At 57.8% G+C, this 23,194-nt stretch overlaps 1 protein-coding gene across 4 annotated transcripts in view; it reads left to right on the top strand.

Moving 5' to 3' along the window:
• The first annotated feature begins 8,540 nt into the window (after positions 1–8,540).
• LOC102698207 (protein kinase C delta type) overlaps positions 8,541–23,194 on the top strand; it is a 29,242-nt gene continuing 14,588 nt past the window's right edge. The window contains exons 1-5 of one of the 4 annotated variants that reach the window (XM_015348161.2): positions 8,541–8,765; positions 19,031–19,162; positions 20,756–20,955; positions 21,237–21,303; positions 22,806–22,968. In XM_015348161.2, coding sequence (XP_015203647.1) covers positions 19,054–19,162; positions 20,756–20,955; positions 21,237–21,303; positions 22,806–22,968 — 539 coding nt within the window. In that variant the 5' untranslated portion in view covers positions 8,541–8,765; positions 19,031–19,053. The remainder of the gene's footprint in view (positions 8,766–19,030; positions 19,163–20,755; positions 20,956–21,236; positions 21,304–22,805; positions 22,969–23,194) is intronic. The other 3 variants (XM_015348160.2, XM_015348162.2, XM_006631063.3) reach the window with 3 other exon arrangements.

Here is a 23,194-nt window from a genome sequence, read left to right as displayed (position 1 = left end):
GGGAGGTGTGGACATGACCCCTCTCAGTGCCTGAGCCACTGGTTGTGTTCAACTGAGTAATAATAAGACTCAGTTTAAAATACTCAATCGTTAAGCTATGTAGCCCTCCAATCAAGGAAAGGGTTAAATATTGCTGTTAATAGATTAGCATTTCTTAAAACTTTAACTAACTAGCAGAAACATAAATTGACAACACAGAAAATAAAGCAAAAAAAAAAACAGTGACCTATTTTGATTTTTTTCATGTTTATTTTTTAATCCCCACACAATATTTATCATCCTGAGCTAAATCTGACAGAGTACACTGCCTCACAAAAGGTTAACTTAAAGGCTTAAAATGATAAAACTGCTCATAAAAGTCCCAGTTAAACAAAGTGTCTGGACTGTGTTTGCCAGTGAGGGTCTGTTTCCTTTCAAGGACAATGACAGAGAGGAGGGAGGGAGGGAGACAGAGGGAGGAGAGACAGCAAGGAGAAATGGACCCTGACAAAGGACAGGCTCAGTGACCACAGTCTGGCCATAGAAACTGGACACAGGCATAGTGACCACAGCCTGGCCATAGAAACTGGACACAGGCAGACCTGGCTGCCCAGAGAGGACAGGCTCAGTGACCACAGCCTGGCCAGAGAAACTGGACACAGGCAGGCCTGGCTGTCCGGAGAGGACTGGCTCAGTGCCCACAGCCTGGCTAGAGAAACTGGACACAGGCAGAGCTGGATATCAGGGAGACAGAGGGAGAGGGGGGGACAGTGAGGGAGGGGAGCAAGGCTGAGAGAGAGATTTGTTCTATATTTCCCAGTCCCTGGAGTTTGCCTGACCCAGTATTAACAGAGCGTACTAGGAGGAGAAGGAGGGAAAAGTTTGTTTCCAAAGCACCTGAAAGTTATAGACACCTTGGTCCACTAGCACTTGTGTCATTTATCACTGGAACTTTTTTCATCTCCGCTTTTGGAAATATCAGGGACCCAATTTAAATACTTTCCTGCTTCTTCAGACAATCTGCTGATCCTCAAGGCTGTGTTTTTCCAAAGAGGAACATTTTCCCAGGAATGTCCTGAATATACAGAGTGTGTGTGAGAGTGAGTGTGTGTGTCAGTGTGTGCACTTGAGTGCTTGTGTGTTGCATGTGTGTGCATGTGTGTGTGTTTGTGACTGTGTGTGTGCATTGGAGTGCTTGTGTGTGTGTTGTCTGTGACTGTCTGCACAGCAGTGTGTGTGTTAAATGTGCGTGAGTTTGTGTGAGTGTGTGCATGTGTGTGTGGGAGTGTTTCTGTGTGTGCACAGGAGTTTGTGTGTGTGCGTGTCTGTGCATGGGAGTGTGTGTGAATGTGTGTGTGCACATGAGTGTGTGTGTTGCATATGCATGAGTTTGTGAGTGTGTGTGTGTCAGGAAACGGAGCCTGTTGGACCTGCGTTGGGCCTTCAGGTTGGGCATATATAGCTACGCTCTTACAGGAGGGAGTTTCCTGTGAGTCCGCTGCCTGCTTGTGCTCCTGAACTGCCCGCGACAGCAGCGTGGTCCAGTCTGTCCCGTCTGGGCCCGTCTGACCATGTCTGGTCCGCGCTGGACCCATCTGACTAGCTGTGGTTGTTGGATTGGCAGTGCAGTCCATCCGGAATGTTTTGTTCCCGGGATCCCGAGTGGAATTTCCTGAGACGGCCCCTGTGACCCGCCGACCGTGACACAGTAAATCCCTGAGGCATCTCCTCGGATTCTCCAGAAGGCTGCTGGCCCCTCGGTCTCCCCCGCATGCCTCCAGGCTCTTGTCCAGATGTGTCCAAAGGATGCTGGGAAATGCGCTGCAGAAATGTACGTGGTTGGGGCACCTTGCTCCAGACTCCCACAACCCTCTGTGTAAAGAGGATCCTGTTCTTTCTGACCTGAAGGGATTCCCTCTTAACCTCCGCTCGAACCTGTCCACTTGAAGTGCCGGAGAATCAGACTGCATTTTACATGCTGCAGAAAAAACAGACAACAATAATAGAAACAGACAAAAGTTTACAAACGAGAATATTTGGAGGATGTGGGCCGTTTGATCTGATACGTCAGATTAGGATCAGGTTACGCCGTTTAGAGCTTGAGGGAAACGGACTGGACAGGGCCATCAGCACCGGCCCAGAACCAGTCCAGTCCAGCGGCCCCTGGCTGTGGGGTCCCTGGGGTCGGCCTGTATCTGTCCACCTCCCGCTGAGTTCCCAGTAAGAGACCTGCGTGTCGCTGTGAATTTAATGTCATCCCAGGAGAGGGGTGTTGATTGGACGCGCTGCCAAGGGAACCTCTCCAGGTTGTCTGAGATGAGAGGAAGCTTGTGGGGGTGGAGGGGAGCGGAGGGGGGGAGGAGAGACAAGGGGGGACAAAGGGGGGGCGCGCCAGGACTTGGGGATCTCCTCAGAGATTGCATTTGCAAGGACATCAAAACTCATTTCCAGGAAAGAAGTTATTGCTCTGCTGCAGCCAGGATATTCAGCCGTTCCCTCCAAGTAGAGCTCAATATTTAAAACAAAAAGAACACTCATTCACCTTCTTCTTTTGGATATGTGTGATGGTTTATTAAGCTGGGGCTTTTATCCAGACTCTTTAAATGTAAACAGCAGGGCCTGACTGTACTGTTCCTCGTTCAGGAATAAAACAGCAGAGCCCTGCCCAGGATCTGAACCCACAGCGCCCCTGCTGTGCCACTCTGCAGACAGGCTGGCAGAGCCCAGTGCAAACCAGCTCTGCACTCCAGGGAGACTCAGCTCTCCTCCAGCCCCCCCTGCTCGCCGCCCTCTCCCTCGATGTGCTGCTGGTGTTGGGGCCGAGGCCCTCTGTGAGTCTGTGCCTCACAGGGACACCCGCTGCTCCGCCGTCCCGCAGGGCAGAACCTGGCACAGGGCCGGCGCCAGCCCGCTCCTGCCTGCTGTATAGAACACTGACTCCCTCACAGACCACAGACATCAGGCTTCCCTGTGCTGGAGGGAGGCTTCTGCTGAACTGCAGTTGAGCTCACTTTAAACACACGGGTTTCCCGAAGCCCAGCGGTGCGAGTTTCTGTCAAGACGGACGGACAGTGTCCTCTGTGTCCTCTGGGTGTTGCATCTGAACGGGCCGCCGGTATTGCTTGCTGAGCATTGTGGGAAATCATACCATTGCTCTAATTGGCTCAGCTGGAAAACACCCAGCCCTCCTCCGTCCTGACGTCACTGGTCAGGTGTGGACAGTGCCCTCTGTCCAGCCTGACGGGGCACCAGCCCTCTCCTCAGTGTGACTGGGCACCGGCTCCCTGTCCAGCCTGACTGGGCACCGGCTGGTGAGGCGCTCTCTCTGCGCTCTCTGTGTGGGCACACCCCAGCAGCCTGCCAGCTGTCGGAGAGACGCGCCAGTCGGTGCGTGGCGCCAGGACAAGGGGAGCCTGGAGAAAGGAGACAGAATTACCGATGCAAATTCGCCATGATGAGCTTTCAGAAGAAAACACGATTAAGACCACAAGCAAGAGGAGGTCGCTGGGCCTGTAATTAATCCAAAGATCCAGCTCATCAGCAGTTTCCACTTGTGTCCTCCGGCTCTGTGTCCCTGTGGGCTCCCTGGGTTGACCTGGCCAGTCCTGGTGGCCAGAAGGACACACAGTGTTCTCTAGGAGGACGCACTTGTGTGTTGTACTGGTTTAGCCCAGTGTCCTTGTCTGCTGGAGAGCTGGCTGATCCCGGAGCTCCCCGATCCCAGGCGATCCCAGAGGATCCTTCCGTGACTGGCTGTGTGCCAACTGCCCGGGTACAGAGTGGTCAGACAAGAGGGGGTTTCCGGCTCCAGGTCCTCCTCCTCCACAAGGGGGCGTCTTTCCAGACGAGTATGGGATACTGTCCTTCACTTGGTTTTGAAAACGAACACTGAGTCGTCTGGTGGAGACTTCTTGTGGGGTTCAAAGTCCGAACTCTGAAATGGTTTTACATGATTCCTAATGTAGGAGATCAGTGCCAGGAGTATTCGAATACCGGCACAAATAGCCAATTTAGCTTTACTTTACAGGAAGACAAGAGAGGTTTCCTTTGTGTCTCTTTATGGCAGGGATGTGTTCAGTACAGAGGAGTGTTGGGTGACAGTGGAAGAATCTGGTAGCAGTTCTTTATTACAATAATATTATAAAGCTATATTAGCATATGTAGCCATTTATGTCTCTTGGTGCAATTTTACAGCACAACCTAAGCAAAAGAACGATGTTGGACTCAATGGGATGGCAGGACTCTGTGGAGCCCGTTTTGGTCTCGTCTGGAACTGGTTCTGGGGCTGTGGCGGCCCGCGGAGCTCTTCAGTCCGAGGCCCGACAGTGGCTGTTCTACCAGGAGGGCTCACAGTGCAGCAGTCCCAGTCCAGGCGTACATAGAGGAGACAGCTGCCCTCCCTTCCTGAGAGCACAAGACAGGTCACGAAAGAGAGGCCCATCTATCCTGTTAGGGAGCTCGTAGCTCATTGATCCCAGGATCTCAAGCGGCCATCTCTTCGAAAGAAGCCGGGGTATCGGCTTCAGCAGCCTGGCTGGGCAGCTTGTCACAGACAGCCGGAAGCCTGGAGGAACAAAGGCAGATTGGGGCTCTGAGAGATCTGCGACCACCCCAGTCCACCCCAGTCCACCTCAGTGCAGCGCGCTCAGCACAGTGGGGGAAGAGACAGCCTGGCCTAGTTTACCTGCGCTCGGGCCACGCAGAAGGGCTATTTCTGTCCTGCCACCTGAGTCTGAACAAGCACGCAGATAAATAAAGGCTCCAGCCCTTCACTGCAGGGTGTTGCATTTCTATTTTAAAAGGAGAGAGAGGGAAGGGTTTAAACCTGCTCTAATGAAATGTGTGGCGTGCGTAAAACACCTTCCTTTAATGTTAATTTCGGAATCAGAAGGTAGACCCAAGTGCAGCAGGGACGAATACCTCTTTCTGGGAGCATCATTTAGGGCACACAGGGTCAGCAGCGGGCGAGAACATCGTTTGCTCTGTTATTAGACGTCTTCGACGGTCAGACCAAGAAGAGCCGCCCGATTACCTCTGAACAGGATGGAGGAGGATGGCTGAACAAGCTGAACATGAAGTACCAGCCGGGCTTGAGCAAACTGAGCTGATGACATTTCTGGGTCAGCCCTGTTTTTGAGCCAGTTCCTGTATATGGAGATTGTAACACGGCAACACCGTCTACTAACGCAAATCATTAGAACACAAGACAGGTTCCAAGCGGGATGAGGCCACCGAGTCGTTCCTGCTAGAATCCGAAATGTCAGCATTTTCCACGGCGTCTGGACGGCTTGTTCCACACCCCCACAACCCTTTGTGTAGAGACGTGCCTCCTGTTTTCGGATTTTAAAGCATCTCTACAGAGTTTCCACTTGTGTGCTCTGGTTCATGAGTCACTGAGGCCAGCAGCTGATTCGGAAGAAATCTGCTGGCTTGACATTGTCAGGGGCTTTGAGGATTGTGAAACCTGTTCCTATCTCTTAAAGACTGAACAGGTTTATTTCCTTCAATAAGAATGCCCAGTGTAGGACAGTCGCTTAAACCCCAGAATGTATCTGGGTGCCCTTCTCTGGGCTGCTTATTGCACTGCACACCTGTCTGTGTGGAGTTTGCATGTTCTCCTGTGTCTGTCTGTCTTTCCTCCAGGCCCTCCGGATCCTTCCCGCCTCTCCAAAGACACACAGGATACTCTGACTGGCTGCTTCAAACTGCCCGTTCCGGAGTTCGATCCCTGATCCCACAAGGAAGGTGCCTGCATTCCGCATCAAGGCCAGAGGTTATTAATTAAAAATAAGTACAGGACAATCAGCAGATCACAGCAAACAAACTGAGGAAGGAGGGGAGCTGTGCTGGATCTGGAGAGGAGACAGGGCTATGTAACTAGAAAGCTAGAGATCTCTTGATCTGTATCTTTATGATGTTGTAAAGGGTTTCCTTTCATGCTGGGGTTTCCCTGTTGGTGTGTGTTTGTTCTCTTGTCTGTCTTGTTTGTTCCTTAATGATGGACGCTGTGTGAACTTTGTTAACAATTAATTAAAAAAAGAAACGCAGGCTTGCAGTCCGGGTTCAGGAAGTGCGAATCCTTCGGAAGACAGTGATGCGGCTTGTCCACACGCCATCCCTGCAGTCTGAGATCATCCTGTCGGCGCAGTGGTGACTCAGCCCCGCGTGGCCCCCGAGCCCCCACGCCCCCACGCCCCCACGCCCAAGCTGACAGGCACCTGATCACCTGCGGGTCTCTCCTGCTCCGAGCCCAGCGGGGAATCCCAGCGCTGAGAGTACACAGTCACCCGTGCTGTCATAACTTCCAGGTGGTGGCGAAATTCAGTCATGTTCCCAGAACAATACACACATAAACACACACACACGGACTTGCTGAGTCACGGAGGACTCATGAGTTGACTTGTTTATTTCTTCTAAACCAGCAGCCCTCTCTTACGATTTTGCAGATCTTAGGCCTTTTCTCCAAACAGGCTCCTGTCTGGAATTCTTTCCCACTCCCACTCCCACTCCCACTCCACATCCCTGCCTGGACAACCTTGTGCTTCGGGTCAGGAGGGGTGCAGATGTTCACATTCCCGAGACAGAAGAGCTGTCCCCTGTCTCTCTCCCCTGTCACCATCTTGTCTGTCCTCCCACCTTCACAGTGTCTCGTCACATTCCCTCCTGGTCCCCCTGTTGCGTCTCTCTGGTCTGTCTCTTCCAGGGGTGCCCAGCCCTGGTCCTGGGGAGCCCCTGGGTCAGGGGTCTTCAGGTCACCCCTAAACCATCAGTCCCCAGACTCCTGTGAGGGTGTGGCTGTGACCAGTGAGGCAGGTGCCCTGGTGCAAGAAGGACTTTAGAGACCCTGTGAGCTGAAAATCCCTCTCCTGTCTCTCCTGTCTCTCCTGTCTCTCTCAGGGACCACAGCTGGACACTGCTGCCTCACCTGAGCCCGCTAGCTGGCCGGCTGGACCGTGGCCCTCCGGGACCAGGCTCAGGCTCTTCCTGCTGGGACAGCTCCCTCGGCTGCCATCTTCAGGCGAGTCGTGCTGACCTCCCTCCTGTGCGCCGGAGAGCGGAGAGCAGACTGTGTGGGTTCCCGGGTCGCTGGCCTGCAGAGACCAGCCTGGCGTGCAGGCTGAGCCCCTCGGCCATCAGAGAGGTCTCGTTCTGAACTGGGCTGAGCTCTGCGGAGGAGGAGAGACGGGCACCTGTGGGCTCCATCAACGCGTGGAGCGTTTGCAGAGAGAGTTAGTGATATTTCACATAGAAGACAGGAATGAACCACGTCAAAAATGCTGTGTCTGGCAATCTCTCTCTGCGTGACACATTTATAGGACACGAGAGATTGACCAGGACTGCTCTCGGATTATAGGAAGACTTGGAGAGTGATCGTGTACGGAGTGTAGCAGGAGGAGCCACGCTGGTTCTCCGGAAACGGCCTTTTCGGAAGAGATTAACGCTCGTTTCAAAACGTCTCTGAACCCGTGCCGGGGCTTGACTTCTGCACCCCCGCGGGAGGGAGGGGCTGAGCCCGCCGGAGCTGCCCTCGGCCCAGAGCAGCGCCCCCTGGGCTGGCCAGTCAGCGAGACACGTCCGCCCAGCGGGGGTCACTCTGTCCCTGGCCAGTCGGTCAGTGAGCTGGTGGCTCAGCACGAGGAGGGTCCACGATCTCCCCGTGACCTCCCCTGAGCTCCAGCCCAGCGGCCAGCTGCCCAGTGGAGCTCCGGGCGACTTCACCGGACCCTCCAATAGTGTCAGCAATGAATGAACAAGTCCAGCCAGTACAGTGCCCTCCTGGCGTCGGCTGGGGACCCAGTCCAGCTCCTGGGCTGCGCCGCACAGCCAGACAAAATAACACAGAGTTCCACACGGAGCTCAGTGGAGTGTGGGACAAGCCAAGTCCAGAGCCCGTTTCTGTAACTCCCGAAGGGGCTAGATGGGCTTCTGTCATCTGTGACTCTTCCTTAATGAAGTCGGTCTGCTGCTCACACAGGTACACTGGCCTGGCGCTTCAGGTCACAGCAAGAGCAAACCAGAGGGGTCAGAATCTCACCCTACTGGTTCTGGAAGGAAAACATAGCTGGGCAGCCTGTTCCACACCCCCACAGCCCTCTGTGTTCAGAAGCTGCTGAGAACCGCTGTTCTCAGTTCTTACTCCGCTCCAGCTCAGTACTGTGTACATTTATACTGCGTTTGTTTATTCTGGAACGGTCAAGTTCCCTGTGGAATCAGTGTTTCATCATGTTTTATACGTTTTGTTTGGATTTCAGACATTGGCAGCTGTTGTTTGAGCCTGGGCGTCACGGAAGACGGGCGGACTGGTGGGATCTGTGGGTGTCCCGGGGAGTCCCCGACCGGCCTCCGAACCCGCCCAGAACGCAAACCCACCTTTCGCTCGACTGTCTCGGGAAGCGAGCGCGTCAGCCCGCAGGGATCGCGACGAGCTCCTGCGATCTGCTCGGCCGGAGGAAACGCTCAGAAACTGCAGCGAAGAAAACCCGAAACTCGTCACGGCCCGGGCTGCCCCCCCCATCCTCCTCCTCCTCCTCCCAGGTGGCAGTACAAGTGGAGCGCGCCCCTACCTTGGCCGGCCAGTGAGCGCGCCCCGCCTGCCGCCTGAGCCGCACCTGAGCGACGTCACAGCGCCGGGCGGGTGCCGCTGCGCGAGACGAGCGCGAGAGAGACACTTCCTCCAGCACGCGGCGCGGCTCGAGAGAGAGCGGCAGAGCGAGCGAGCGCAGAGAGGAAGCGGAGCGAGCCGAGACCCGGGGCCACCGCGGCGTCGCTGCCAACAGCTGCAAGAGGTGAGCGAGCTGGGTTTTTTTGTGCGAGGCGATAGCGGCGGCTCCCCACTCTTATAACCCCCCCGCCGCGGCGAGAGGACTGGCCCCCACCCGCCGGATCTGCAGGCAGCGAAACTTTCGGGCTGCAGTGTCGCGCTCTTCCGCGCCGCTTGCGTGGAGTTTCGGTGTGTCGGCCGGGGCGGGGAGAGACGAGACGAGACAGGAAGAAGAGTTCGGCGGCTCCGGCCGAGAAACTCGCCGCCAAAAGCGAGAGACACAGAAGCAGGCGGGCAGAGGCGCGGTGCCGGTCCGCTCAGCCCCCGCTCCCGGGTCCCCAGGTGGAGGAAGGGCGCCGGGTCCGGCGGGGTCCCGGGGTCCCCCCGCTCGGCTGGGCTGAGGCGGCGGTCGCGCTGTCCGAGCGGGCTCCGGGCTGGGGGCCGCGGGGCGTTTCAAGAAGTTTTGTTTTTTTTTGCGCGTGTGCGTGTGCGTGTCCTTCGGCTTCTGAAAATCTCTTCCACCCTCCGCCGTGGTCGGACTGCCGGTCTGAAAGGGGCTTTCTCTGCGTGGAGGAAGAGGAGGGGGGTGATGTTGATGTGTACGTGGGATCCCGAGCTCTGCGTGGGTCTTCCCCCTCGCGGGACGGTGTGGCCGGTCTGTGCTCTGTACCGTCCTGGAAGTTGCTCTGCACCCGCCTGTGTCTCGGTCCGTGGGACAGCGAGACCGCGGACCTGTTTCCACTCTGTTTGACAGCTGCTAAACCTCCCAGCCCGCAACAGATCCCAGATCCGTCTTGTTGTTGTAAGCGTCTCTAAAAACACTGGGAAAACAGCCGTTTGGCGTGTGCGCGCTCCTGTGCGGAGGTAGACACCTGTCCCACCTGCGCAGGTGGGGTACAGTCGCTCCGTCCACGGCCTCCGGGGACCCTCCTCCACGCGTGGGGCCCCTCTCGCGAGAGTGTCCCGGGTGGAGCCGCCCGCCCCGCGGGGGGGCAGCAGTGTGTCCCTGTGCTCGGGCTGCAGGGGGCGATTACAGTGGCGGCTCTGCTCTGCAGGGACCGTGGGCCCGGGACAGGACTGAGGTCACCCCGAGAGTGAGGGGGTTAGTGTGTAAGTTTGGGGCTCACGCCTTTGCTGAATTGAACAGGACTGCTGAGGCGGGGCGGAGCTGTGGCTCTGTGGCTCAGGATCTGCGCCTGTGACTGGGAGGTTGCCGGTTCAAATCCCGCAAACAGCAGAGGAATCCTACTCTGTTGGGCCCCTGAGCAAGGCCCTTCACCCCAGCTGCTCCAGGGGCGCCGTACAATGGCCGACCCTGCGCTCTGACCCCCAGCTCCTCTCCCTGTCTGTGTGTCTGTGTCTCCATGGAGAAAAGCTGGGGTATGTGAAAAGACGAATTCCTAATGCGAGAAATTGTATAGGGCTAATAAAGTACCAGCACCAGTGCCGAGCGCGGGTCGCTGCAGAGCTGTGATCAGGGCTCGGGCCAGAGCAGGAGGCCGGAGCTCAGCCTGGGGAGGTTCTCGGCTGCGCGGTATTGATCGCTCCGGGCCCAGACTGGGATCGATCCCCGTTTCGCCCGCTGCGTTCCTGGGAACGCCTGGGCGGTGGGTTGGCAGGTTGTGCGCCCCCTGCAGCCGGGCCGGGCCCTGCGCGCCTCTGGACCCGTGACCCCGGTGTTGTCGGTCCAGGGGGGGTGGGGAGGTCGGCTCTGTCCTGCCCCTCCCTGTCCCAGGCCAGCAGAGAGAACAGCCCTGAGCTTCTCCCCTCTGCCTGGTCATCTCCTTGCTGTGGATTGTAAGTGTTGGAGTGGAAAATGTCTCAGGCTGGTCCCAGCTCCAGGCCTCCAGGAATGCAGCTTGTCTGGTTTCTGTTCCACCCACATTCTCTCGGCGGCCTAATCGTTTAACTGCAGAACTGCGACGCCTCTGTCCGCGCGCCGAGGTGATTCCCAGGTGACTGAACCTTCAATGAAGCGACTGTCTTGTGTCATCGACTGTAAAAGACCTATATACGGCTCATTTGGGAAATAATGGGGTTAATTGCTTAATCGACTGCTCGGGTTGAAACAAAAACCCGGAAAACATTGGAAATGTGGGAGTTTTACCAGAACTTAATAAAGGACTGCAAAAGAGGACGAGGCTGTTGATCGTTTGGTCATTAAGCACCCATTTTGTCCAGCTGCTGCTTGTAGGATTGGCCACCTGACTGGAAACCCTGCTCCCCACACCCACAACTCTTTGTGTAAAAGGGTTTCCTGCACTCCTGGTTCAGAGCCTTTTCTCGGTTCTCTTCCGGTTTTCTAACGGGGCAGTACAGCGATATAAACACCGGTGTTGGTGTTTGCACCTCAACACGCTCCGTGGGCCTCTTCCCCTCGTCTTGCTGGCGGCGCGGGTCCCTGTGGGCCGGCGTGGGCCCAGGTCCAGGCCCGGCCGTGAGAGACCCCATCTGGGAGGAGTGCTGTTTTCACTTCTCTCTTTTCGTCTGCGCTGTGGTCAGCCTTGTGCAAGCCAGTCTTTTTCAAGGAGCCCCGTCTTCTGAGAAGAGTTTGAGGAACTCGCAAGAAAAGCAGAAGTTCTTTTTCCGGCGAACGCGCAAACGCGCGTGCGGGGGGGGTCGTCCTCGGCTCTCCTGTCCTCCTGTCCTCCTGCGGCCCCCCCGGTCTTGTCTGTCGGTTGCATCGGTCCAGGGCGGAGACCAGGGCACAGGAGCTAGCAGGTCAAGTGTGGGGTCGCTGTCTGAGGACCGGTGAGGTGCCCTGAGCTGATGTCCCGGCTGACGGGCAGGGCGCGAGCTCGGGAATTTCGGGCCAGCAGCTCACACCGCCCACACCGCCCAGGTGGCACAGCTGGGCCTCGAGCCGGCAAACACCCGGTCCTAAACACCCGGGCCTGCTCCCGTCTGGCGCGCTGCCTGGGGCAGGGGTGGCGTTCTGGCGCCCTTGACGGCGGCTCTCCTCGGGGAAGCGGCCCCTGCCTTTCCAGACGGGCACCGAGGACGGACGCCCCCCCCCGCTGCCCGTTTGAAATCCGCCTCCCCGTCGTTTCCACCGGCGCCCTTGTGCTGAAGGCGAAGGACAGGGGGACGGCGGCACAGGCCCAAATTAGGCCAAGGGCCCTGGAGGGAGAGGCGCTGTGCTGTGCAGCAAGGACAGGCTCCGCTGACACACTTTCCTGGGCCCCCGCGCGCAGCCTGACGGGTCTCGGCTTTCCTGCCGCTGAGGGCTAGCAGCCGGGTGTCTGGTGAGGCACTTCCGAGTTGCTTGGCCAGTGCAGCAATCTGCAGGGCTGAAAACGCACAGCTCCTCTCCTTGACCAGGCTCACAGCGCCACGGGGTCTGGCGGGGGGAGCGACAACGAGTCGGGCGGAGAATTGGGGACCGGCACCCGAACGCGGGGCGTGAGCGTGGCCCTGCGTGGGCGCGCTTGCGGGCTTGGTGTGAGCTCAGGCCGGCAGCTGAACGGGGTATTGATCTCCGCTGGGACAGAGATGTGCCCGGCTCAGGGGCCGGGGAGGGGTCGAGCCAGTACAGCAGCAGGAAAAACAGCCCCCCCCCCTCGGTCCCCCCACAGCAGCAGGAGTGGGCTCCGGGATTGCAGAGTAAGACTTTTCGCCTCTAATTATTTCTAATTACTCATTAGCCCGGGGGGCGATGCTGAGGCACTGTGAGGCAGGGGGCCCCCTGTGTGCTGGCATCCTCCTCCCTGGCTGCTTTCTCAACAGCAGGTTAAGCATTAACCTCCGTCAGGCTGCGCTCCCCCTGGAGGGTCCAGAAAAGGGCTATATTAGTGTAAGCAATTATTATTATTATTATTGTGTTCCTGACCGGAGCTGGGCGGCTGCTGTGTCGTGGAGCTGGACACTGGACAGGTCAGAGAGCTGGGCAGACATCGGGCTGTGGCAGGACACCGGACGGGCCGAGAGCCGGGCGGGTGGTGGCGCCGGACACCGGACGGGCCGAGAGCCGGGCGGGTGGTGGAGATGGACACCGGACGGGCCGAGAGCCGGGCGGGTGGTGGAGATGGACACCGGACGGGCCGAGAGCCGGGCGGGTGGTGGAGATGGACACCGGACGGGCCGAGAGCCGGGCGGGTGGTGGAGATGGACACCGGACGGCCCGAGAGCCGGGCGGGTGGCAGGCTGGGCTTCTTGTGCCAGGGCAGATGACCCTGCTGCCCGCGAGTGCGCTCCCAGCTCTGCCACACTGGAGGCATTGTGCAGAAAGTAGCTCTTTCAGAAATAAAATATGGCGAGCACCAGGGGGATGCGTCTGGCCCAGTGAAAGGGCCCTTTGTCCCGGCCTTGGGCCGGTTCTGGGGCCCTGCAGACCCAGAGGAGGGGGCTGGGGTGCTGCAGTCGGGTGGACAGTACGCCTGAGGGTGACTCTTCCCCTCGGCAGCTCCGTGTCCTGATCGGCCCGGTCCCGGTTCTGTTCCGATCTCATCTGCGTGCGTGGTTCTCCCCGATCCCTTGATCGTTCATGATAAGAGCCGGAGACGCCGGCCCGGGCATCAGACGGCCTCGGGCTCAGTCCGGATTCCCGGCTGAGCCTCAGGGGAGCCCGTGGGTGGGTGGGTGGCATCCCGATCCGTCTCGGGTGTATCCGGGAGCAGTCCTCCGTTGCCATCTTCAGTGCACTTGCACAGACAGGCACCCGACAGAAAAAACCCACCCCAGATGGATCAGAGCAGCAGTGCAGTGGGGTCTCGTCCCTGCGCCGGGCCTGGGCTGTCGGGTTGCAGTCGGACGTGATGCAGCTCTGTCTGTCCGCGCTGTTTCCCAATCTGCTGCAACGCCTGTGGTGAAACGAGCTGGTTTAGAAACCGTGCTCTCGGCCCGCAGACAGGCTGTTGCAACGATGAGGTAGGAGCAGTTGCAAACCAGAGGGGGCCCACCGGCCCCACCAGGTAGTAATCTGATCCAGCTCGCTCATCCAGCTCTTTCTCAAGAGAGAAGCCGGGGTATCGGCTTCAACGACCTGGCTGCGCCGCTTGTTCTCCACCCCCACCGCCCTCTGTGTAAAGACGTGCCTCTCGTTCTAGTGAGAGAGAGAGGGAGAGGTGCAGCAGGAGATTGAAGAGGGAAAGTTAGAGAAGGAGAAGGGTGCGAGTACGTTATCTCAGGCCGGCCGGCTATCATCTCCATCGGGGCGTATTTTTCCATCGGGGGAAAGAGACATCGTGCCGGAGGGAGTCGGACCTGCAGGACCTGTTGTGCGGGATGCAGCGGAGAGCGTGCACGCGTGTGCCGAGGCCTGCGCTCGCGGACCTGTTCGATCTTCAGCCCTGTGTCGCTGCTGCAGCCTGAGCTCGGTGGCGCCTGTCGTTCCCCTGCAGCCCCCCCTGCAGCCCCCCCGCCGCAGGAGTGCGTCGCGGCGCTGTGGTTTCTAGCACCCTGTCATCAAGTGACACCGGGAGCCCTAACAGCCTTTCTGTGGCAGGAGTGTCAAACTGCACTGCTGGGGACTGTTTGACACCCCTAATCTCACTCCCCCTGCTCCCCCTCTTACAGGAAAGCGGGGGGGCAGCCTTCCTGAAGTGACTCCAGAGCCGCAGCTGAACCAAGTGAAACGTTCCGCTGAGGTTTCGTCCGATTTCACTCATCCTGAGAAAAATCCCAGACAGCAGGTGGCCGCTCGGCCCATCTAGTCCTTTTGTTCGTTAGTAGCTGCTTCATAGCAGCCAGGGTTTCGGCTTCAGCACCTTGGGCGGGTGGCATGTTCCCCGCTCCCACAACTCTTTGTGTGCAGAAGTGTCCCCCCCCCACCCCGGGGTCTTCCCGGCAGCCCCGAGCCCAGCCGTGCGCTGGAGTGTCCCAGCCACAGGCAGCTATAGACACGCCCGCCTGCTGATGACGTAAAGGGGCTCGGAAAGAAAGTGGCAGAGATTGCCTGGAACCTCTGTCGAACCCGTGTGCGTGGGGTCTGGTGCTGGGCCTGTCCTCCCCACAGGCCACGGGCCTCGGGCCTCAGGCCCCGTCTCCAGCACTGGGGCGCGTCAGTGCACAGCTCTGCCCAGAGCTGCACAAGAGCAGCATCATCTGCGCTCAGCCCAAGTCAGACTTTCCATCCAGCAAAAAAAAATATGCTTCAGATCTGAATTGATTTAATTTGTTGTTCAGGAAGTGTGGGTGCTTTCCGAGGATGACTGTGTGGGTCTTCTTTGCAGAGAGACAGGGGCAGATGCAGGCTGGAGCTTTTCTGCACCATGTGGCCATCAGAGCTTGTGGCCTATAGTTCAGGCATTGTAAAGCAGGCGTTCCTGTAGGCGCCTTAAACTAACTAAACATTTGATAATCGGTATGGGAAGCAGGAAACTGTTAAAGTACAGTACATCATGTATGAGATGTTGTTGAGCAGCGAGGCTGTGCTCTATCCACCTCAGCCAGCACAATGAGCTACTTTTTATTCTGATAGAGAACTCCATTCCCAATTCATGAGTTTGCACCCAGACTTTGTAGGAATCGAGCTGGACGTGTCGTCCCATTCACTGGCGTTATAGGAGCTAAACCACCGCTGAAGGGTCTGTGAGGTCTGGAAACTCGGCTCTCTCTGATTGCACCGCAGGGCAGGACTGTGGTCAAATGGTTCGAGAGTCATTAAGTTACAGTCCGTGAAGGTCCATGACGCATAATTAATACACGCTGAGCATTAAAGTCCAGTACGGACAGCACCAGAAATACACTTTTTGTTAAAACCTGCTGTACGGGTTGTGCTTCAGCTCGCGCTTACTAAAAATGGAAACCGTTTCATGCAACCAGCTGGAGGATAGAAATCCGAAGTCCGAGCGCTACGCAGAAGACCGGGGCAGAGGGGTGCGTCCGCTTGCATTCTGGATTGAAGCTGGAACGTTGTTTCCCAAGACGAATGCAAGAGGCTGGACAGTATTTGTCAGTCGCTGGCCCCTCCACAGCTGCTGAAACAAGTCTGTCCTTGTGTGGGTGGGCTTTCGCACAACACTGTCAATCCATGACGGGACAAATCGGGCAGACCAGCTGACAGTGATTAAATCGAGCAACGGAATACAACACTGGACGCTTTCTTTCACTGCGCTGGAAGTCATGTGCTCTTTGCCAACTGCCCTTTCTCGTAACTTCACTCTGCACTGTTTCTGTACGGCCTGCTGCAGCTTGATTATGCTGCCCCACTGGTTTACGATTTCGGTTCTTATTTCCTATTCAAGTAGATCAACCTGTCCTGCAGGGCAGGGGGAGGATTGTTCCATAAGCAGATTGAGATCTGGATGCTACAGGACTGAAATACAGGTTAGGAGCGTTGAAAGAGAAATTGAGCCAGCAGCCCCCCGGTGTCCAGGCAGCTGGGCGTGTCGCTGTGTGTAAACCGCACGGAATTGCCCAGTTTCTCGTTTTGACTGGACTGGCTCGAGCTTGCTGGGGCAAGGCTGCAGCATATTTGCTTGGGCTGTGAGACTCTCTGAAATGTGAGACGCCCAGAGATGTATGGCGTGCAGGAGATCTGGATACTAATTAAGAAAGCGAGCAGTAGTTAACGAAGTTCCAGGAATCGCCTCTCCTGATCTAATTTCTGCTAGGCAGCGCCGGGGGCCAGTCGGAGTGCATGCTGGGAGTGATAGTGGGCGCTCTGCAGGGGGGCGTGAGTGAGCAGGAGAGCAGTGGGGGAAGAGTCGTTCTTTACCGGATGGGGGAAGAACGTCCGGACCCACCGCGGCTGTGAAACCGGCCTGCGGGCGCCGGGTTTCGGATCGCGCTGGCTGGGGGTGACCGGCGGGCTGTTGGACGTCGGCTCCGCGCTGCCCTGTGTGCCCTGCGCTGGACGCGGCCCGCGGGGGCCGAGCAGCTCCGTCGGGGCGCTGTATCTGCTCCGTATCTGCTCTCCTCTCTCCGGTGGCTGTCGGGCGTGAGGCGGGAGACTGCAAGCCGAGAGAGCAGCCCGCACCCCGGCCGTTCGCAGCGCCTGCTTGCTCGGCCCCACAGCCACTCTTGTGAAAAGCGGTGGCTCGAGGGCCCTCTGCCCTCTGCCCTCTGCCCTCTGCCCTCTGCCCTCCTTAGCTGTGGCATTCGTGCCATGGCGGTTTGCTTGTGGCTTTCAGTTCAGAAGAAACTAAAAAGGGTCAGTAGGAACACAAGGCGTGCCTTTCTGCGGTGTCCTAGCTAGTGCTTGTGAGCTGCTGAAATCCTCGTGTGTCCATTGTGCTTCCTGAAAGGAGCGGAGTGGAAGGAATGTGTTCGGCAGCCTTTGTGCTCCACCTGTGTGTGTGTGCGTGCGCCCGCGGCTACGTGTGTGTGTGTCTGGCGACGTGGCAGAGGCAGCTGAGTGACAGCAGGCCAGGGCCAATCGCAGTGTGAAGGCGGGGCAGCGGCTGGTGTCCAGTTTCCTGGCAGTTGCACGGCGCTCTGGGAGTCTGCTGGGACTTGTCAGCAGCCCTGCATGCACCTCAGGCAGCAGGTGATAAGACACACAGCAGCCCCTGACAACCAGGGCTCTTAAAGATTCATTCTAAAGCTTTTTCCATTTTAATAATGATTTAATAATTGTTTACACTTATATAGGGCTTTTCTGGACACTCCACTTAAAGCGCTTTACAGGGAATGGGGATCCCCTCCACCCCCACCAGTGTGCAGCCCCACCATAGTGTTCACAGTACACTCACCACACATCAGCTATTAGTGGGGATGAGAGCAGAGTAATGAAGTAGTGAATTTTGGCTAATGTCTTTAAGACATTCAGGAGGTTATCAGGCCACCCCTGTGAAAGTAAAATCTATTGATAGGAAAGCTGAAGAATGCATGTTTCTCCTCTCTGTTGGAGCTTCTTGACAACTGAGAACTGAGAGCTGCTTCAACATGTTTTGGAAAAGCAGGTCAGAGTTGAAGAGATCTAGACCATCACCAATCATGCGAGTCCAGATTCCCAGATCCAGTTTGGGGGGACTGCTGCTGCCTTGAAAACAGCGAGCTCTTGGACAGACCTCTGGGGTACACGAAGCAGAGGCGCCGAGAGGAAACGCTGCCTCTGTGTCATTGCTCAGGCTGCTGGAGCGCGCTGCGGTCTCGTCACGTGCAGGAAGCTGTGAAACCGCACAGGAAGCTGGGTGACCACCTAGGCGAAGACGTCCGAGATCTTTGTCTCTAGAGTCTAGACGTTTCATTTAGGCCGGGTCTGACGGGCTTCAGAATGAACCTCCGTTGCCGTCTCTCCTGGGCCATCCCTCGGGTCAGAACCACGCCTGGTTCAAGCCACTGCTCTGCCCGGCCCACTCAAGGCAGCGTGAAAGTATGTGCTCTGTCATCGAACCCCAGGCTGGCCCCAGCCTGGCGCCAGGCTCTGTAGTGTCCCGTCCCGTCGGTACCGGCGCTGTGATCTCACCTGAGACCTGCAGGCACCTGCCTACCTGCACACCAGTCGGGGAGCAGGCCCTGTGTCTCGCTGGCTGGTAGCCTGTCCGGGTCCCGGGCATTTACTGATGTTGATGGAGCTCCTGTCAATGAAATACTACAGTGGGGAAAGAGACACACATGTATGTAAAGTGATAATATTTACCACTCCAGGCTTCTGTGCTCAGGGTGTTAAGTTGACATCATCGTGAAACTATGAGCATTGTGACCAAGGGGCTTTCATCCGAACGTGCAGTGTGGGGGCTGCCTTTCAGTCTATAACCTCAGCTCTCCAGGGGGCACAGAGCCCTTTACCCCTCCGTCCCCATTCCTTTTATAGGTTAGACATGCTTTGGCAGCAGTCGAAGCGAAATTTAAAAAATGATCAAGTCCAAACGGTCAGAGCGATTTCAAGTCGTGTGCGGCAGCCGGCCAGTCTGGGGCTGAGGGCTGGGGTCAGTGACACCTGGCTCTGTCGGAAGGACGTTCTGTGGCCGAAACACCATTGAGAGAGAGAGGCTCTGGTATATAAAGTGCTAATATTTACAGCATCTGGTTTCTGTGTACACGAGGGAGGTTCTGTGCTGTACCCGGAGAGATGGGCTGACATTCAGGGTGACAAATCATCCGACACTCTGACAGCGATGATGTTTATTACAGACACCACCTACTCCTCGTGGCGAACGCAGAAAGCCAAAACAAGTAAACAGATCAGTCAGGATTGCGGTAGTATTCGATCCCTTTGCAGTGGCAAACTTGAATACATTTCCAGGCACAAAATCACCGTCCAGAGCCGCACGATAAGATGCAGCACGAGTGAGAGGTGGGGGGCCTGTGGGGGTGCCGGGGCGCAGCGGAGGCCGTGCAGGCGTGTCGGTGCGCCTGTGTTCCCCCTCCTCTCGGCCTGTGCTGACGTGACTCCTCTCCCTGCAGGAGGGCAGCGTGAACGGAGCAGGATGTCTCCTTTTCTCCGCATCGCCTTCAACGCCTTTGACCTGGGCGCCCAGCCTCCCCTGCCCGAGCCGCCCTTCTGCGCCATCAAGATGAAGGAGTCCCTCAGCACGGGTGAGAGCGCCGCGCCCCAGGAAAGACCCGAGCCGGGGCCCGTGGCGGCGGGATAGCCGATGGGCAAGACACCTCTCCCCTCCCTGCTGCCCGGCTCTCAGCCGAGATTCAGATCAGAGTACTGAGCAGCTCAACCCCTGTAGTCCAGTCTGTTTTTAGCCTGGGCGGTCCTCTAGTCTGTACTGCAGCGTGAGGACGGCAGGTGTGTGTGTGTGTGTGTGTGTGTGTGTGTGTGTGTGTGCTGCAGTCTGAGGACAGCAGGTCCCTCTGTGTGTGTGTGCTGCAGTCTGAGGACAGCAGGTCCCTCTGTGTGTGTGTGCCGCAGTCTGAGGACAGCAGGTCCCTGTGTGTGTGTGTGTGTGTGTGCCGCAGTCTGAGGACAGCAGGTCCCTGTGTGTGTGTGTGTGTCTGTGCCGCAGTCTGAGGACGGCAGGTCCCTGTGCGTCTGTGTGTCTGAGGACGGCAGGTCCCTGTGTGTGTGTCTGTGTGTCTGTGCCGCAGTCTGAGGCCGGCGTGTGTCTGTGTGTGTGTGTGTCTGTGTCTGTGTGTCTGTGTCCTGCAGTCTGAGGACAGCAGGTCCCTGTGTGTGTGTCTGTGTCTGTCTGTGTGTGTGTGTGCTGCAGTCTGAGGACGCCAGGTCCCTGTGTGTGTGTGTGTGTGTGTGTGTCTGTGCCGCAGTCTGAGGACGGCAGGTCCCTGTGCGTCTGTGTGTCTGAGGACGGCAGGTCCCTGTGTGTGTGTGTCTGTGTCTGTGTGTCTGTGCCGCAGTCTGAGGCCGGCGTGTGTCTGTGTGTCTGTGTGTGTGTGTGTCTGTGTCTGTGTGTCTGTGTCCTGCAGTCTGAGGACGGCAGATGCCCAGTGATCTGACTGCCATTGGGGATTTTGGCTGCTGCTGTGCCGTACCTGACTGTCATTGCTCCTGCGGTAGGTGGGTGGCAGCGGATGTTGTTGAAGAGGGTGTGCACACTAGCATTAGCCCTCTGTTGTCATGGCCAGGTAATTTCTATTTAAATGCCATGACTGGTAACAGTATTGAGAGAAACCTTCGCAGGCCTGCTGTTTAAGTGGAGTCCGCTGGTGGAATGCGAGGGTGTTAATCTAGGTCAGGGCGCCGGGGGGCAGCTGCTGTCGGGCTCCCCGAGTGGCTCCACACTTCACGACGAAGACGTTGTCTCCGTCTCCCGCAGACGGGGTGACGTTCTCCTTTCTCTCTGTCTCTGCACCCGGTGGAGATGCTGTACTAGAGAGGACCTGAAATTAAACTCCACACAGGGCGAGGTGGGGAAAGTAGACCTAAAACGCACAGTTTGGGTGCTTTGAACAAGGCACTGTTTTTGAGTGGATAAATTTACCTGCTCACCAACCCTCACAACAGCCATTTCTCCAAAAGGCAAGAAGACGGCGGTGTTTGGCGAGGCTTTGCCTGGACAGCCTCTCTCTTGGCACTGGTGGCTGCGTGATTGGGTACTGCTGAGGTGTCTGCTCTCTTGGGCTTGTGCACGTGCTGCAGTTCCTTCTCTCACCACTGCCCCCTGCCCCCCCCCCCAGCCGTGGCCCAGTGTGTGATTCTGGTTCTGCTTCCGGCCGTTGCAGAGAGGGGGAAGACGCTGATCCAGAAGAAGCCGACCATGTACCCGGCCTGGAAGTCCAGCTTCGACGCCCACATCTACGAGGGGCGGGTCATCCAGATCGTGCTCATGAAGACGGCGGAGGAGCCCATCTCCGAGGTGACGGTGGGCGTGTCCGTCCTCGCCGAGCGCTGCAAGAAGGGAAATGGACGGGCGGAGTTCTGGGTAAGGGGGCGGGGTTCGGGGCCAGGGGGCGGGGTTGTGGGCAAGGGGGCGGGGTTCTGGGCTAGGAGGTGGGGTTTGGGTTCTCCATCACTCTCTCTGCCAGGTTCCGTCTTTCGTACTGTGATCTGTACCCTCTGTTCCTCTCCATCTTTGTCCTTTTTGGCTCCCTGTTCCACCCCCCCATCCCCCCCCCCCCGGACACACCTGCCCGAGACGCTTGCGGCCACTCCACCCAGGATACTGGCGTGTGCTTACTGGCGTCTGCTCTGTCTCCTCCCCAGGTGGACCTGCAGCCCACCGGCAAGGTGATGATGGCCGTGCAGTTCTTCCTGGAGGACGCGGACACAGGTGAGAGAGGAGCAGCCAGGGATGTTATTTCAAAGCCCCCAAATGAATCCCTTCCTCAAACTGCCCCCACCCTGGAGCCCCGTGACACGAGCGAGACACGGAGCGAAACCGACAAACCACAGGACACGCGTGCTGGAAGAATGCGCTCGCCTCGGTGCACATACTGTTGAAAGGAGGTCATTCCTTCGTTGGGTTGTGAGCTCGGAGGCTTCAGTGAGGCCCCTGGAGAGGCTGGATGTGTTCGAGCAGATGTGGGGGGGATTCTGACAGCCTCCCGAGGTTCCGCGAGGCGCCGCGGAGAGAGCCGGCCTGTTCCAGATCCCCTTCCTGCTGTGGGACCGGCTCGCGTTCAGACCGGTTTCCGCAGCTTTTCTCCATGTGGGCAGATTGCTTCCTGAAGGCGCCGAGCAGGTGGGAAAGCAGGAATTGCAAGGAGTGAAAACGACACCCGTTTTTCCCTCCGGGTGTTTTAAAAGATGGGTTGGAGGCCCAGATAACTGGCGGAGTTTTGTGTGTGTGGGGGGGGGGGGCGTTTTGTGGGAGCTGCTGGCGGTGAGACAGGAAACCTGCCCCCAGCCCGTGCGATCGGGGCGCTGCCGTGAGACGCACTGGGGGGTGTGCGCTGGCACGAGCGCTCAGTGGAGGCCAGAGCGCGTGAACCCGGGTCCGGTAACCTGGCACGACTCGGGGGCACAGGGCCGCAGTGGTTACAGACCAGCCACCGCAGGGGGGGTGGAGACCACAGAGGGACTGGGAAAGGGGTTACCCAGGCGACGGACCGACGGGGTTCGTGATGCGAGAGCTGGAGGGAGCTGAGGGAGAGGGAGGGGTTCCCTGGAGCCCCGGGGCAGAGCAGGCTTCTGAATGAGCCCCTCTGGGCGCTGCCCAGTCCGCAGGCCGGGGCCTCCCCGAATTCTGCTTTTCTAGATCTGGGTGTTTTGGGGGTGGGACTGGGGGGGGGAGATATCCGCTGGATCCGACGATTTCATTGGTGACGTTCCCTGGAAGTATTCCCACCTGCTTGGCGTGTTTTGAGAAACATTCGGAGGGGAAGCTGAGAGAATGTGAATGACCTCTGGGTGACCCCTCCCTCTCACCCGCCCATCTCTCTCAGATTCACTTCATTAATGGGATCAGTGAATCACCGCATCGCTGAAGCATAAAGCAAACAACCGGAAATAATTACTGTTCTTTAAACGGCTGCAGCTCAGAAACTTAACTCCCTTTCACTTTCTCTCACTCTTTCTGTCTCTCCGACAGGCTTTATTGGCGTGACCTATCGATCACACCGCAGCCAGAGCAGTCACAGTTAGCAAAGCATCCGCAGCCGTTCAGTTAGAACAGTAACGTTATTATTTTAGTTCGACAAGCCTGACCGGGCGATCGGCGCCGTCCGCGCCCGTACCTGACTGCGCTGACAGGACAGGGACTGACCTGCTGACTGGCGCCTGCTGCATCGTATGGGCTGAGAGAAAACCGTGTGACCCTCTCCCCCCCCGCAGAGAGCAAGCAGTCCATCAAGGAGGAGGAGGATGGGGCGCTGACGCTGAACCGCCGCCGCGGCGCCATCAAGCAGGCCAAGGTCCACTTCATCAAGAACCACGAGTTCATCGCCACCTTCTTCCGGCAGCCCACCTTCTGCTCCGTCTGCCGCGAGTTCGTCTGGTAAGAGCGACCCCGCAGGGGTCCCTCTGAGCCCCCACCCCACACTGGGACCCCTTCTCTTCCTCGGGCTGCACACGGCACCGTCCTGGGGCCAGTGGGGCGCGCTGGGAAGGAACCCCGCTGTCTTGTGGCAGCTGGAGGGGCTCGGGGGTGTCCGGGCGGCCGGGGGGGCTGGCTCGCTGGGGGCTTGTGTGCTGGTCTGGTGTCGCCGCCGCCTGGGGACGAT

The sequence above is a fragment of the Lepisosteus oculatus genome, chromosome 4 (assembly GCF_040954835.1).
Source record: "Lepisosteus oculatus isolate fLepOcu1 chromosome 4, fLepOcu1.hap2, whole genome shotgun sequence".
In the NCBI taxonomy this organism is placed as follows: domain Eukaryota; kingdom Metazoa; phylum Chordata; class Actinopteri; order Semionotiformes; family Lepisosteidae; genus Lepisosteus; species Lepisosteus oculatus.
Note: the sequence above shows the minus strand (reverse complement) of the source record. Positions and strands in the feature narration are given on the sequence as shown.